The sequence below is a fragment of the Gossypium arboreum genome, chromosome 8 (assembly GCF_025698485.1).
Source record: "Gossypium arboreum isolate Shixiya-1 chromosome 8, ASM2569848v2, whole genome shotgun sequence".
Taxonomy (NCBI): domain Eukaryota; kingdom Viridiplantae; phylum Streptophyta; class Magnoliopsida; order Malvales; family Malvaceae; genus Gossypium; species Gossypium arboreum.
The window spans coordinates 137240428-137253275 of NC_069077.1; the positions used below are offsets into that span (position 1 = coordinate 137240428).

The following is a 12848-nucleotide window of genomic DNA, read 5'->3' on the forward strand; positions in this document are numbered from 1 at the left end:
AATTGTCAAAACAAATGCCAAACATAGGTTGCTTTGTATATAAGATTACAACAACAGTAAATAAAATACTGATTATTCGAATTCAACTTTAAATTATACTTGAACCCATTTTAACTTTTTTACTTGTTAATTAGGATAACAAAACATCAACTTGGCCAACCACCTAGAGGGCAAAAGCATTATATTGTGAGCATAAAAGCTTGAATTCGATCCCAAACAACCCCATTTCCCTCACCTAATTAAGCACAAAGTTAACTTTTTATAGCTTGAACTCAGCTCAGTTCGGGTACAATCTAGCTTGTCCATAATATATTCTTTCATTCATGGTGATTTCTTGTAATCCGAGCAACCAAAGATGCAAAACCATTTAAAAGAAAAAGGAAAAGCTAACAATTTCATGAAAGGAAGATAAGGTTATGATTAAATTTAGACAAAAAAAGGATACAAGAAGACCATCAACATATATATGCAAGAACCTAAAAATAATAATAACAATAATAATTAAAAGAACACCTCACATTATGAACAAATAGAATCCGAGTATATAATAGATGCATACGGCACTCTGAATAAACAAATTATCATCACCTTCTAAAATTTATCCCCTCATTATAAATTCTGGATGCTTGGTTGTGTGAACACTTCTGCGCACACAGACAGAAGAGAGATAGAAAGAGTGGGAGAACGCAAATTATGTGCTTGGTGTTTCACCGGCAGGTCCAGGCCGGGCATTCAACAGTGGCTGAAGAGCTTTGACAACGATGCTCATATTTGGCCTAAAATCAGCTTCATATTGCACGCATAATGCAGCAACTGCAGCCATCTGCAATCAGAACACCAAACTGCTTTAGGCATACATACATGACAGATCACATTGGCATTCAGTGAGCATACCAAAGGAAACATCCGGCCAGGATAGATCAGGATAGGTTTAAGGTTAAAACAAGGCTTGATGCAGCCTCTTAAAAATATTAGCATAACACGGAAATTGTGGGTGTGAATAGAAAACGGATATTATTGGGAGCAACCAAGCATATTAATACCTTGGCGACGGCCTTGGGAGGATAATCTCCTCCTAGTCTTTGATCAACACACTGCCTAACCTTGTCTTCACTAAGTCTTGGTGTAGCCTAACAGAATTCAAAGCTCTCATTAATCAGCCATGCCTGAAAAGTTTAACAATGAAACAGAGGCTGGATATACGGAAACAAGTTGCAGAAGAGTACCCATGTCACTAGGCTTTGCTGTCCACGGGGTAAAGTATGATCAACAGGTTTTCTTCCAGTCAAAAGCTCCAACAGCACAACACCAAAGCTGTATACATCACTCTTGGCATTTAATTGCCCAGTCATCGCGTATCTGCCAAAGAACAGTCAATTTTCAAGGTATTCTATCTTAAATCAAGCTATATATAAGAAGAAATTTTAGACATTTTATGCTTGTTCCCTGAAACATCTCAGTAATCATATGAAAATCTACTTCATTTTAGGTACCAAAAATCAATACACTATTTAACTTCGACAAAATAAATATAACGGATAACTTACTCAGGAGCATGATAACCAAAGGTTCCAAGTACACGAGTGGAATGAAGACGGGCTGCCATATCAGGAGCCTGATTAGATAAATCAAAATCTGCAATCTTTGCCACATCATCATCAAATATGAGCACATTGCTAGACTTTATGTCACGATGAATGATGTGAGGATCAGCCTTCTCATGCAAGTACTCAAGCCCTTTTGCAGCTCCTACAGCAATTTTCACTCTTTGTGCCCATGTCAGAACAGGGCCTGGCTGAGCTCCCTTAACACCTTTTCTCCCTGCATAAAAGGAATAGTAATCTTGCAATATTAACAGCACAACATAAAAATCACAAACCAGATGCTTTGTTTTCAATAAAGGAAGAAACTTTTTATAATAACATCACGAAGAGATCTTTCCTTCAAGCATTTTTACATCCCTATATATGATTAGCAGGAGCAATGAACAAAGCATCATCATGCATACCGTGGAGAATATCATGCAGTGAACCATTAGAAGCAAACTCATAGGCAAGTATACGAGAACTCCCATCAACACAATAACCAAGCAACTGAACAAAGTTTTCATGCTTCAACCTTGATACCATGGAAACCTGAAAATCAAAACATCAATGGATATAAATATGGAACTCTAAAATTATATCAGGATGTGATAAATGCAATGAATTATAGCTGTCGACTGAACCTGGGCTAAAAATTCATCATCTGGTTGCTTGCTGGCATCTAACTTTTTTATCGCTGCAGCCTCTCCACTTTTAAGAACTCCATAATAAACTCGACCATATGAACCTTCTCCAATCAAAGCATCGTTACCATAGTTATCTGTGATTTCCTTCAATTCATCTGCCAGAATAGCAGGGACTTCAATAGGCTGAACCTTCACAGTTTGAGCACTCTTCGATGCAGTTTCAGATGTATGGTAACCCCCAACATTTCCTGTGGAAAAATTCAGCCCAGATTAGACCAACAGATTCAGTGTAAAGTGAGCACAAAGCATACCCAGACATAACATTCAAAAGATAGAGTCAAACATGCATCAATATCAAGTATGAGTAGTAAAAAAAAATTAGGTTGAAGAAAATAGCACATACATGTGTAGATATCATTCTAACAAAAATCAAGCAAAATAATTTTTTTATAGGAAAATAAAATTAAAGCTAATAAACAAGCTACAATTTAACAACTGACTATGAGCATAAGCACCAAAGAAGTTCATGCCATCCTACATATTATGCTTCATTAAACTAGTTCACAGTATTAAAGGTGCAGACATATGCAAGTTAAGTTCACACAGAGGCTGAATCAAAATTCAACCAAAGGATTACCTGCTGAGTTTTTAACCATGTATTGGCCTCCATTGTCTGTGGCATTGTGGATATTATCTTCTTCACAACAGCCAAAACAACTCATGGCTCTATCCTTTGACAATTATCTCTAATTTGTAAAATACCAATCTGGAAATCCAAGGAAGCATGTAAGTAAGTATAAATGTTAAAAGAAAAAAGAAAAAAAAAGGGGGGGTGGGGGACAGCTTAACCACACCATGCTTTACATGTCTTGCAGGTATAGAAGATGCAAATCAATACAACAAAATTACAAATAAATCTAGAAATCCATGCAGGTGTGTCTTGTCTCGTTTTTCTCATCTGAATCGTGTAAACACAATTCATTAAATGTGTTAAATCATAAACACAAATATGATACATGAATTAACTGTGTCATGTTAGTTGTGTTTGAAAATGTAATATTGTGTTTATATCACATTTTCGTACTGTATCCAAAATTGTCAGGTCAAATTACATATGGGAAGAGCACAGGACAAAAAAAGTAGAAGCAAAATGCATTTAGTTTTTCCACTATGTGTGTGTTTGAGGCTCGTAAATAAATGAAAACCTTTGGATTGTCTCAAACCAAATGTCCATCTGATGCATATCTTAAATCTTCTATACCACAGAACATATTTGCTTCATCTAATTTTTGTCTTAAATCTAAATATATTTCCCCAAAGCAGTCTCCCATATCATTTGAAGACTCTCATTCAAGATATTGAATATGGCATGCGAAAGAACCAAAAAAAAGAACCTTCTAGGAATGCAAATGATGATAAATTCTGTAAACTCACGGATTGTAGCATTTCATTATTACGCATGATATCCCCAAAGAAACAAGAGATAGGGTAAATTAGACCTTTCATTTCATCATATAAATGCAGCCTGGCATAGGCAAAAATTCAATGATATCACGCGAAATTCATACTCAGAAGTCAGAACCAACTTGAAATTCCACATGCATGTAAACATATTGGATATAAAGTTTAGTAACGTTAAATTAGCCGCTGCAAACTGCTAGTAAAACCACAAAAAAGAAAAAGAAATTGCACAAACCTAGAATTTGACCAACTTTTCCACCTAAAAGTTTTCCAGCACAAGAATTCAGTTCCAAAGTAGCCCAAAATCCAGATACGATCACAAATTCTTTTCAATAATCTCTTCTCAGCACAACGTTGAAAAACACTTCTCCAAGTTAAACCATCTACCACTTAATCAAGCAGATCAACCACTAACCAAACAAGTTGTAACTTACAAGGTCCAATCTAACAGCCAAAACTCAAAATCCCGTTTTCTTTTATCATAATTTCCCAAAAAACACTCAGCAAATCCGTAAATTAATTAGCGTTACTGATCCGCTTAAATGTTAATCTAAAGCTACAATTAGTCTCAAAGACGAAGAGAAAAATCAAAGAAAATACAAAAAAAAAGTATAGAATAAAAGAAAATATAACCTGAAAATAGCCGCCGATAAAGTGAAGAAGCACTTGGACTTCGATCAGTCCAATAAGAGAGTGAGCGAAACAGTTGGGCCGGAGATCTGAGACGGTGAAGCCGGCGAAAGATGCGAAGATTAAGAGAACTTGAAGGGCGCGTAGCGTATGATGAAAGTGAAAAATCGGAGCCTTGACTTTGCTGGCAGTTTCCTTTAATTTATTTGTTGTTATTATTATTATAATTTTCACTTTATTTATTTATATTTTTCTTTCTTTCTACACTGATAGCTAGCTAGCCAGACTTGACAGTTGACTCCACCGACCGTCCGGTTGAATTTTTTTTTCTTGAACCGAGCTGGGATTGGAAGGATTCAAATCCACCCAGCTTGATTACGTGGCTGATTTTAATTGTGAAAGGAAAAGTAAGATGTTTTATTCAATGTTTAAACTAGTCTTAAAGTTCAACCCAGAGTTCGTATGATATTTAGAGTGTTGACTGCCCTATATGTAGTTTAGGTTTAAATAGTATGTTAAGTTGATAATTAGGGTATTTATTATTTCAAGTATAATTTAAATTCGAGTAACGATTGATTATTATTGTTAAAAAAATTTCCTCTTATAATTTATTAAAAAATTTTAAAATTAATCAATTTTTTATAAGTTTAACTTAATCTGAATTAATGATGGATTACATTTGGAAAACAAATTACAACTGTCCAAAAAGAAATTCAAGTTTAAGAGAATATGTCCAAAACTCAAAAGAAATTAATAAAATAAATAATAATTTATTTGAACATCAAACTTTATAAAAAATTTGTTTTAGTTCCTATTTAATTTTTTTATTTTTTAATCTTTAAACTTATTCTGTTTGTCAAATTACCTAAAATAATGGATGAGTTAATTTTTTATTTATTATTTTTTAATTTCAAAAAATTAATTAATTGGTTATATGATATACACATAAATTGCTACTTGAATGCCACATCATTAAAGTTAACAAAAGATAACTTTTTCATCTATTTTGAGATATTTAATCAAGAACGCAAATTCAATTTTTAAAAGAGACGAAAAATTAAATAGAGAATTAAAATAACTTTTTTGTAAAGTTGGAGAACCAAATAAATTATTATGCCTTAATAAAATTTAAAAGTTATTAAAAAGTTGCACCTAATATTATAAAATTATTAGTAAATTTACTTTTTGATCACTTAACTTCAAAAAGTTATAAAATAATTATTGAACTATTCAAAATTTTCATTGAACTATTATAAAATTTATAAATATTAAAAACTAAATATATTATTAAGACAATGAAAATATCACATCAACACTCCATCAATAATTTAACCGATGAGTGACAAAAATAATAATAATAATAATAATAATAATAATAATAGGAGAAAAAACGATTTGTTTGATAGAAGAAAATGAAAATTCTAGTATTTGAAGGATTGTTCCATCAATTTTTTTAAAGAATTTTATTATATATTCGATCATACATATTTTTTTAATTCAATGCCTAGAACTACTCATAGCTCCCCAAACCTATAAATTAAAGAATAATACGCTTTAGCACACTCGAACTCACATCCTTACATATTAACAATAATATACATATTAATCAAACTAAATTTCAATAACCCAAATCATCATTTTCTTTTAAATTAATTTTTCCTTTTAAAAAGTAAAAGTAGAGAGCATGAACTACGCTGCTGAATAAATTATTATGGCTGAAATGTGAACAATGTTGCACCAAAAGAAAGGTGTGAACAATGGATTGTAATTTTATTATTGATTTATTGATATTCCATGAATCCTAAAAAGTTTCAATTCACACATCTCATAAAATTATTTAGAGCACTTATTCCTTAAATTTAATGTAAAATATTTGTTACTTTTTACTTTCAATTTTTTTAATAAAATTCAACCCATTAATCAAATAAGTGAAAATTAATTTGATAATTTTAAACTTATAAAAACTCAAAATAAGTTTCTAGAATGCTTTCAAGCTTTAAAATTATTTTTAACTACTCCCAAGACCCTTCCAAATTGATTTAAAGTGTCATCCAAGCTTTCAAAGGTTAAGTATAGATACCATGTATTAAGGTATCGATACTTATTCTCATGAGTGGTGTATCGATACATTGTAATTTTGTAATAAAAAAAACTTTTTAAAGGGGTAAAGTATTAATACCATGTATCAAAGTATCTATATATGTCCTTAAAATTGATGTATTAGTACATTTTAAGTCGGTAGCTAAAAATAACTTCAAGAAAGGTAAAATATTGATACCACGCCTCAAGGTATTGATATCTGTCACTAAGACCGATATATCGATAATTGCAAGTCAGTGGTCAAAAATACAATCTAGAAGGGTAAAGTATCGATACCATACCTTGAGGTATCAATACCTAGGCTCTAGGTATTTGTATATTGGAAGTCAATAGTCAAATTTTCAAAATAGGGGAGCAAGGTATCAATACATGTTCTTAAGGTATCAGTACTTGCCTTGAGAATATTAATACCCAATCATCTCTAACAACTATTTTTGTGTAAAGTATTGATATCCTAAAGGTATCAATACCACTTTTTAGGATATTTATACCCATACTTACAAACTATCATTAATTCACGAAATTAATGCTCTCAACAATTAGAAAATCTCCCCAATTACCTTAAGCGGCTACAAATCAATAAAAGGATCTAAATAGGGTCCAATAACACTCCAATGAAGAAAATAAACAAGCTTACAAAGATTAAAAACAAAAATCCAACCTTCCATTTTGTTGTATGTCTCATCTTTCTTTCACAAACACTTGCTAAATTCATTTGTTATTCATTATACAAGCGTTTAATTGTATTTGTGAGTACTTAAACTTCGTATAATTACCTTTGAGAGGTTTTCTTTGTTTCATTTTCTCATTTCTCTTATCTGAGAGTTTACTTAAGGTTTTGGTAGAAAAATATTAAGGGGTGATGGGACTATCTCATCATATTAAAAGATAATATTGTAAAGGTTATACACTGTCCTTAAAAGATACCTATTAGTGAATGAGGGAGAATCGTTATTTGAGGAAACCCGAACCATTTTGAATTTTTTGTGCAAAGTTTTTTTAATTTTTAAAGACCAATGCACCTTCTCTTAATGTATTTTGAGGATAATAATATATTTACCTCGTGACTTTAAGAATGTCTCCTTACCCTTTTAGGTTTAAAGAACACATTATAAACGTCTTTGAGATTTGTTTACTAAATAAAATTAAATAAAATGACAATTATAGCATTGGTATTATTTGTCTTTGTATTTTTATTTAGTTTATTCATCTCTTCAATTTTAATTACAACATTAATAAAAATTAATTACATATTGAAGTACTATAAAATTAAATATATTTAATTATTTCCATAAAATATTTAATTTCAACTAAAATTAATTATTTAAAGTTTATATTTAATTTAGTTATAACCAAGATAAATTTATTAAATTATTTTATGTAAAATTAATTACTTACCATTATTTAAAATATTCTATTGGGCAAAATTGATTAAAATATAAAAAAATAAAGGAAGAAAAGAATTAATCTCAAGTTAACATAAATAATAAAATTTAAATTTAAATATTTAACTTTTATAAAAAAAGGTAAAAAGAGAAAATAAAAACAAAACAAAATTATCATTAATAACCAATTTTAAAAATAAACTTAGAGTGAATGAGGTATTAGCTTAATGGCAAGGTTGAGATCCTCCTAACTTTAAAATATTTGATTTTTGTGTGTGGGTTTTTCGTCTATATTTATTCTTTATGTACCACTATAAGTGGCTCTTATACAGGGGAGAAGTCAGGAAAAAAAATCTAGGGGGTAAAATTAAATTGTATATATCTTTGTAATTTTAAAATAATTAAATCAAATTTTTATCATTTTAAGGGGCTAAAGTGTAATTTTACCTTTGCTAATATAAATTTTTTAAAATTTAAAGGACCATTTTAAGGGGGCCGAGGCTCCTGCCAACACCCTTAAATCCGCCTATGCTCCTGTATAAATTTATTTTAGTTTAAATCTAGATATATTTTGGTTAACAATCTAATCATGCTCTATAATAATTAATTATTGTTATAGTTATTCGGATATATTCTTTATAATTACAATTGTGAATGCACTTATAATAACTTCTCCTAAAAAAAACTTACATATATTAATGAAAAATACATTATGTTTAACATATTATTATATTCAAATTGTAACAACCTGTTTCTCAGTGATACTAGAAACGGTGGTAGAAACGGTGGTTTTGGAACCTCATTTTCAATGTGTGAGTTCATAAATATTGTTATTTAATATTTACAAGTCTAATTAAGTAGTTTATTGAATTTAGGTATAGTAATTATCTCTAATTGATAGTCAATTATGGTACAAGGATTAATTCGTAAAAGTAGTAAAAATTTAATCGCTATGGATTTTTAATTAGCTGATGGACCAATTATGCACTTAGACCAATTTATATTGAATAGTGGAAAGTGATGTAAAAATGTACTAACTTAAGCTAAACAAGGTTAACTAATTAAGGTTTAAGTAAATAAATTAAGATTAATTAATAATTAATCTAAGTATATAAGACCAAATTTAAAAGAAAATTTAGCATTCCTTCATCTTTTCATCTCCCATACTGTAAAAAGGGAAAAGAATAGAGTTCAAGCCATAACTTTAATCTATCAATTGGTAAGTAATTTGAGGTTTGTTTCTTATAATTTTTATATTTTTGAGATCTCGAGAGTTTACTTTAGTTGACTTGCATACTATTTTGTAAACTGTTAAAGTTCTCAAAAGTTCTCATTGTTGATTTCTTGAAGCTTTTGATACTAAATTGTTAGATTTTAAGCTTAGAAATGAAAAAAGGACTAGTTTGTAAAGTTTAATTGTTAGTTTTCGAACATAGAGATTAAAGTGAAAATATTTCGAAATTAACATGAAAAATCTATAATTATGGATAATAGAGAATCTCAGAAGGATGTAATTGAGATTAGTTTCAAAATCGAAACTCAAATTTGAAAGTTATAGTAATTTTGGCTTATGGAACTAAATTGAATAAAATGCAAAACTTTGGGGGAATTTGAAAAGTGAAACTGAACTGTAGTATGTATTTAATATAATGTTACAAAGTATTTGAAATTGATATATTGGAATGAATTATGGTATAGAGCGAGACTTGAACCAATTGGAGGGTAATCGCGAAGAAAGAAAAATTGAGATTAGTCCCTGACATCTTGTATGTTGTTATTTTTGTCAGGTAGATTCATATGGAACTTATTATGTTAATTTTTTTATGTTGTATTGTAACATTTTGCTATTAATTGAATTAATGTGATAATAATAACTATTGGCATCAAATGGCTTAAATGGTAAAGTATGAGTTATAAAACAAACACGAAGTAGTTTAAAGTAATAGAATAAAGTGTTAATTGAGAAAAATTAGTTTAATTGGAGGGTTAATTGAGTAGGGACTAAATTGTAAAAATTATAAAATTTGGGGTAAAAGTGTAATTTCAAAAATTAAAGTGCATAAGCTGTAAATTAGAATAGAATTTGAATAAATACTAATGAATAAATGAAAAAATTTTATATTATAGATCAAGAAATTGAGGATAAACGAGGAAAAGAGAAAATTTCGGAATAGTTCCAGAAATCTCTACGACTACTGTAAATTGTTCTAGGTAAGTTCATACGGTTAAATTATTAAATTTCAATATTATTTTATGAATGGTGATTAATATTTATGTATGATAATTGTTGAAAATAAGTAAATTATGTACAAAAGTTATGAAATCGAACTGAGTATTTCGGAGGAACGGAATGCAGGAAATGAGTACGATCGTTCAGTGAAAAAGATGAATTGATGGTAAATTACCCAAGTAAACCGAGATTCAACATTTGTTGCGAATTCTTGTGTTTGCTTTCCATTTAGCTCTTACGAGCTTCCGTTAACTCATATGAGTTTTAGTTAACCCTTTTGGGGTTTCAGTTCAGCTCTGATGAGCTTCAGTTAGCCTTCGGGCTTTCGTCTAGCACTTGTGTGCTTTAGTTAGCCTTCGGGCTTCCGTTTAACACTTGCGTGCTTCAGTTAGCCTTCGGGCTTCAGTTTAGCACTTATGTGTTTCGGCTAAACTTCGGGCTTCAGATCACGATGTACTCAAATCCGTAAGTTGTTCCTTGAATGGACAAGTTGGTAAGTCGTAAATGTAACGTGTGGAAAAAGAAATGTAAGTAATGTTATCATTATTATTATTGAGTTCAATTAAGTAAAATTTTTTTTTAAATGAGATTATGACTTACAGGATGATTTTTTTTTTAAATGAGATAATGACTTATAGGATGAAAGTAACTTACTTGAAATATCCATATGATTTGAATTTTGGAAAACTAATATTTGGTAAGATTTATAGTTAAAGCCGACGAATTTATTAAGCTATAGTCAGCTTACTTGTAATGTTTATTGCTCTTTGTAAATTAACGGAAGGGTCAAAGGATCGGATTATCACGCTCAAGTCACACTATCTCGATTTTCCGATAGATTTTGTTATAAATACTTTAAATGGTTTATATGGCATGTATAGGAGCTTATATGACTATGTTTTGTATTAACTCATGAATATATTAGTTAAGCTAATATAAGTTGATATATGATATGAATGGAAATTAACTAAGATGTTTAAATACTCCTTGAAAGTATGAATGGATATAATGTTAGATAAAATAAGGACTAGTGATATTGTTATGAAACGAATGTGATTTGGATGAAGATTGTATTTATTGAGTTGTTGTTTGTGTTGAATTGGTTGCAAATTTGAAATTGCAGGAAATGTTAGATGTTTCTAAAGGAGTTATATTGAGTTTTTTAAATAATAATAATAAAATAAATAAACAAAAAATAAAAATAAAAAAGGTAATTATATTACAAAAAAAAAATTCTGGAGTACTTGAATAAATCCCTATTCATTTATAATACGTGAATTAGGCCTCGAGGGTTCATAAAAGAGGCTTAATGATTTAATTTTAATATATTTGTTGTTTATTCATAAATTCTTTGTAAATTAACCAATATGTTCGGTAATACCTCGTAACCCTATTCCGACGACGGTTTGAGTTTAGAGGGTGTTACAGTCCAAGCTCTTAATAGACATTAAAATTTGGACAGAATAATTTCTAATATCTTTCCCATTAATTTTAACATGTCTCTTTTGGAATTTTTGTTTAGAATGCTTGTTGTTCATAACAATCATAGCTCGAAAAAATAGTTACGTTCAAAATAACTATATTCAAAATAAGGTTTCCGTTTAGAATATCTGCCATCCAAAGTAACTATCATTTGAGAACAACTCTAGTTAAAAACAATAACAATTTGAAACAACTATTGCTTAGAATGGTTGTTCTTCGAGAATAATTATGTCCAGAATAATTGCTATTCAAAATATTTTTCATTTAGAACAATTGTTCTTTAAGAATACCCATTTTTTTAGAATAAAACTTTCAATAAAAGTATTTCCATAACATAACTCATCGTAAAATAAGGTCATTCTAGAAGACATATTCTTTAAAAAATGTTTTGTAGAAGATGTTTCACACGTTACTATTAACCCTAAATAGAAGAATTGAAAATAATCCCGAAATATGGTAGGATTTTTTTGTTATTTTCACTTATAGGATGTTTGGAAAATCTTGGTTTGGTGGATCATATATGGACGGAGAACATTTTCTTGTAATATTAAGTATTTCTCTCCTTTTCTCTCAACAACATTATGAATTTTTATTCACTATTCGCTGTTGTCAACTACTTAAACTCATTATTAATAAAAGAATATTAATTCCTTTTCAACATAAAATTCTCTCTTATTAATACTAGCTTTGTAACTCTTACCCTCGAACTTTATAAATAAAAATCCTTCATAACTTTATGAAAGAACTTTCGGGAAATTTTGACCTGAGGGCAAACATTCTCTCAATCTTTCTCTATAATTCTCTTATTTTAGATCTTTCCATTTAATTTTCCACCTATTTTGTCAATTTAGTCTTAACTCGATTAATATGAGCATTGTTGCCAATGTAAAAAGATATGGGTTCGAGTGCGTCGAAGCATATTATTCTCTTATTTATGAGTCGGGGAGGGGCAAAGGGTAGTTCTAGGCATTGTGTCAAAAAGATAACACAAATGATTAGAATCTATAACAAGATTATTCAAAAAAAATTTCACCTTTTCAACCATCACCATTGGTGAATTTGATTGGCCCCCCAAAATAAAAAAATCAATTTGGTCCGCTTATAAATTGAAAATCTATAAATTAATATATAGTAAAATTACACCCTAATCCCCCTAAAAATAAAAAAAAATTATTTAATCCCTTCAAAACTATAAAATTATAATTAATACAAAAATTATAATTAAATTCCCATTATATTAAATATTTCAAAGCCTGCTCCAACTTTCCTCCCGTTGTGTCTTGACACATGTCATTTCTATTGTCTACAAAAAATAGGTTTTTTTTAATCT

At 29.6% G+C, this 12848-nt stretch overlaps 1 protein-coding gene across 1 annotated transcript; it reads right to left on the reverse strand.

Annotated features, from left to right (window-relative positions):
• Positions 1–393: 393 nt before the first annotated feature.
• On the reverse strand, positions 394–4800 carry LOC108470312 (pto-interacting protein 1-like). The gene is made up of 8 exons (XM_017771616.2): positions 4325–4800; positions 2868–2996; positions 2228–2478; positions 2009–2135; positions 1548–1821; positions 1227–1359; positions 1044–1130; positions 394–823 (listed from the first exon to the last, which is right to left on the reverse strand). Exons 2-8 carry the CDS (start codon positions 2950–2952, stop codon positions 692–694), a joined length of 1089 nt encoding a protein of 362 aa, XP_017627105.1. The 5' UTR covers positions 2953–2996; positions 4325–4800; the 3' UTR covers positions 394–691.
• Positions 4801–12848: the final 8048 nt, after the last annotated feature.